Source organism: Pygoscelis adeliae, unplaced genomic scaffold, assembly GCF_000699105.1.
Source record: "Pygoscelis adeliae isolate BGI_AS28 unplaced genomic scaffold, ASM69910v1 Scaffold241, whole genome shotgun sequence".
Taxonomy (NCBI): Eukaryota; Metazoa; Chordata; class Aves; order Sphenisciformes; family Spheniscidae; genus Pygoscelis; species Pygoscelis adeliae.
The window spans coordinates 1,843,944-1,846,665 of NW_008824056.1; the positions used below are offsets into that span (position 1 = coordinate 1,843,944).

Consider the following 2,722-nt stretch of genomic DNA (forward strand, 5'->3'; position numbering starts at 1 on the left):
ATCACTAAACCTGACCCTGCAGAATCATTTGGCTCTAACGTGGAGAGCTGAAGGGTGATACCTCAGCACTAGCACAAGCCACATCCCTAACTTTCCAAATAGCAGCCTTTTTCATCTCTGAAGAGAAACTATAGGTAGTTCCTCATACAAGGACTAGCTACAGCTAAGAAATGTGCAAGTTTCAAAACTTACCCAAGTGCACCATCAAAATATATAGCTTTTTCTTCAATAAGATCTATAATTCCTTTAAAGTTTCCCTCCAGCCCAATTGGAATCTGAACAAAAGCTGCATTGTGTTTTAACTTAGATCTGAAAAAGTAAGCAAATATAAATTAGTTCAAGAAAAAAGTCGTTTCTCGTGCTCCGGATGGTCTTTGAACAACATCCCACTCCTACAAAAACACTATCTTTTGTTCTTTGGACAGTGCCAAAAGTCTACCAACACTGATGAAAAACGCCTAGTTGCATTTTAACTTGAGTGACTGCCACCCTCTATATCCCAACAGACAGAGCGAGCAACTTTCATGGAAAAGGTGGCAGTGCAAACTGGTTTCAGATTAATTACTTGATTATGGGAGTTGCTTCTCCCTTAATGCATAGTAACGCATGTATCTCACAGATCAAATTAGGCACAGAAAGACTGCAGGTAAGGAGCAAGCAGGAGTTCTGGCATCTGAACTAGAAACTGTCCAACCCTATGTCACCTCCCTGCTGTAAGCTACAGCACGTTTACTACCAGGATCTAGGAAAAAATAAAAGGCTGTTTTCAAAGTAGCTCCAAATACAGTTCCATCAACAAAATAAACATCAAAAACCCAACTCTCGGTCACTGCAAGCCTGGGCTGACACTAACATTTGTTTTTCTTGAGAAAATGGAGACTTGTTATAGGTCAGATTAAGATTTAACCTCACGTCAGGCATTATCCTCCAAACTGCAACCACAGACCCCACAAGAGAACCCTTTTCAATATTCTTAGTATTAACCTGCTATGTGAATAGCTCAGAATTATTTTACAAATAATTTTAAAGGATAAATACCTCAATTGTTGTACTGCTCTGGTTGGACTAGAGCCCAGTCTGTCCAGTTTATTGATGAATGTTAAAAATGGCACACTGTAACGTTTCATTTGCCTGTTCACAGTTATTGTCTGGCACTGAACTCCTCCAACAGCACAGAGAACCAGAATAGCTCCATCAAGGACTCTTAAAGATCTCTCCACTTCAATTGTGAAGTCCACATGTCCTGAATAACACAAACCCCCTGTTATTCATAGAGGATAAAAGTTAAAGAGAAATTGTTTTCTCATACGTGCAGAAAAGAGCAACAGCCAACAGAATCAGTCTCCAGCTATACAGTCACATTAGCTCAACTTGAGTGACTAATGAACACAAAGATGGTACCGTGCTCTTCGTACACATGAAGGAACAGCAACCTTAACGTGTTCAGAACTGTCGTCACCTGGTGTGTCTATGATGTTGATGTTGGTGTCTTTCCACATGGTGTACGTTGCTGCAGACTGAATTGTGATTCCACGCTGTCGCTCTAGCTCCATTGAATCCATGACAGCTCCAACTCCATCCTTACCTTTCACCTTAGGAAAAAAGAAAAAAAAAAAAGAAGAAAAAGAAAAAATTTAGTCCAAGGGAGTTTACTAAGAATTTTGCATGTGCAGGAGTGATGCTTTATATACTGAGCATCATCTTTCATGCAGTGAAGAGAAGCAGATGTGGCACAATTGCTTGTAATTCTTGAACTGCAAACAAGTTTGATTTTTTTTGCAGCTTCATCTGCGACTTTAATGTATTTTTGCCTTCCTGATGATCATTCCTGAAAAAGGTTATCAGAAATCTGTGGGAAATTATGCTTCACTGTGAATTTAACAAGATAACATATCTGAAGCTACAAATAACATCCCTATGTTCTCCGTTTGTCCCAGTCATCTTTGACTACATCAAAAGAAACATGTATTTTCTACTGTATATTTACCACAGAGATGGTAAGGGAGAAGCAGCTTTTGAAATAAGATTTGAAATGTTCTGAAAGAGGGAGAAGGCTGCTGTAAAGGAGGGATTACTTTCTATCCCCTTGCCCTTCACTTATTTTTAAAGGGGTGTCAGAGAAACCAGGAGATTTTTTCGACTCCTTCTTCAGCCTGGCCTGAAGAGGTTCACTGGGCCCACCAGGCGTAGCTCCCTCACCCCACGCACTACACCACGCGGACGAACAAGTCTCAGCAATGTCGCAATGGCACCTAGCACGCTCAGCCCACGGAGAGCAGCTCTGCTCTGGAGTCCTCTGAAAACTGACCTCGTGCATTTGTGCTATCCTGCCTGTATAGAAGAGGATTCGCTCCGTTAATGTCGTCTTCCCCGAGTCGATGTGGGCCGAGATCCCAATGTTGCGGATCCTCTCATTGGGAAGGACTCCTGAAGAACAGTGCCTGCAGGAGTTCAGGAGAAACTGAAAGGCAAGAGAAGATCGCTGTTTTAGCTAGGAGCAGATCAAACGCAGCTCACTGTGCCGACAAAAAAACTTCCAGCCAGAAGCTTTTCTATGGCTTCCAGGCAACCTATGCCAAGTTGGTCACTTAAAGCCTCCCACAGGGTCGCCCCAAAGCTCTGCACCACACTCGAAGAAACCAGGCAAGCCCTCCACCCTAAGGCCCACGTTTCAATCCCGCCGTACGTTCCCGGCCTTCCCGGTTTTTCCTCTCGTTCATTT

General features: G+C 42.6%; 1 protein-coding gene across 1 annotated transcript in view; it reads right to left on the reverse strand.

The window, feature by feature from the left end:
• Positions 1–2,720, reverse strand: part of GFM1 (G elongation factor, mitochondrial 1) — a 23,953-nt gene extending 21,233 nt beyond the window's left edge. The window contains exons 1-5 of the mRNA XM_009333992.1: positions 2,682–2,720; positions 2,309–2,461; positions 1,460–1,592; positions 1,039–1,243; positions 193–309 (exon numbers count right to left, since the gene is read on the reverse strand). Of these exons, the coding sequence (XP_009332267.1) occupies positions 193–309; positions 1,039–1,243; positions 1,460–1,592; positions 2,309–2,461; positions 2,682–2,720 (647 nt within the window). The remainder of the gene's footprint in view (positions 1–192; positions 310–1,038; positions 1,244–1,459; positions 1,593–2,308; positions 2,462–2,681) is intronic.
• Between the last annotated feature and the right edge of the window lie 2 nt (positions 2,721–2,722).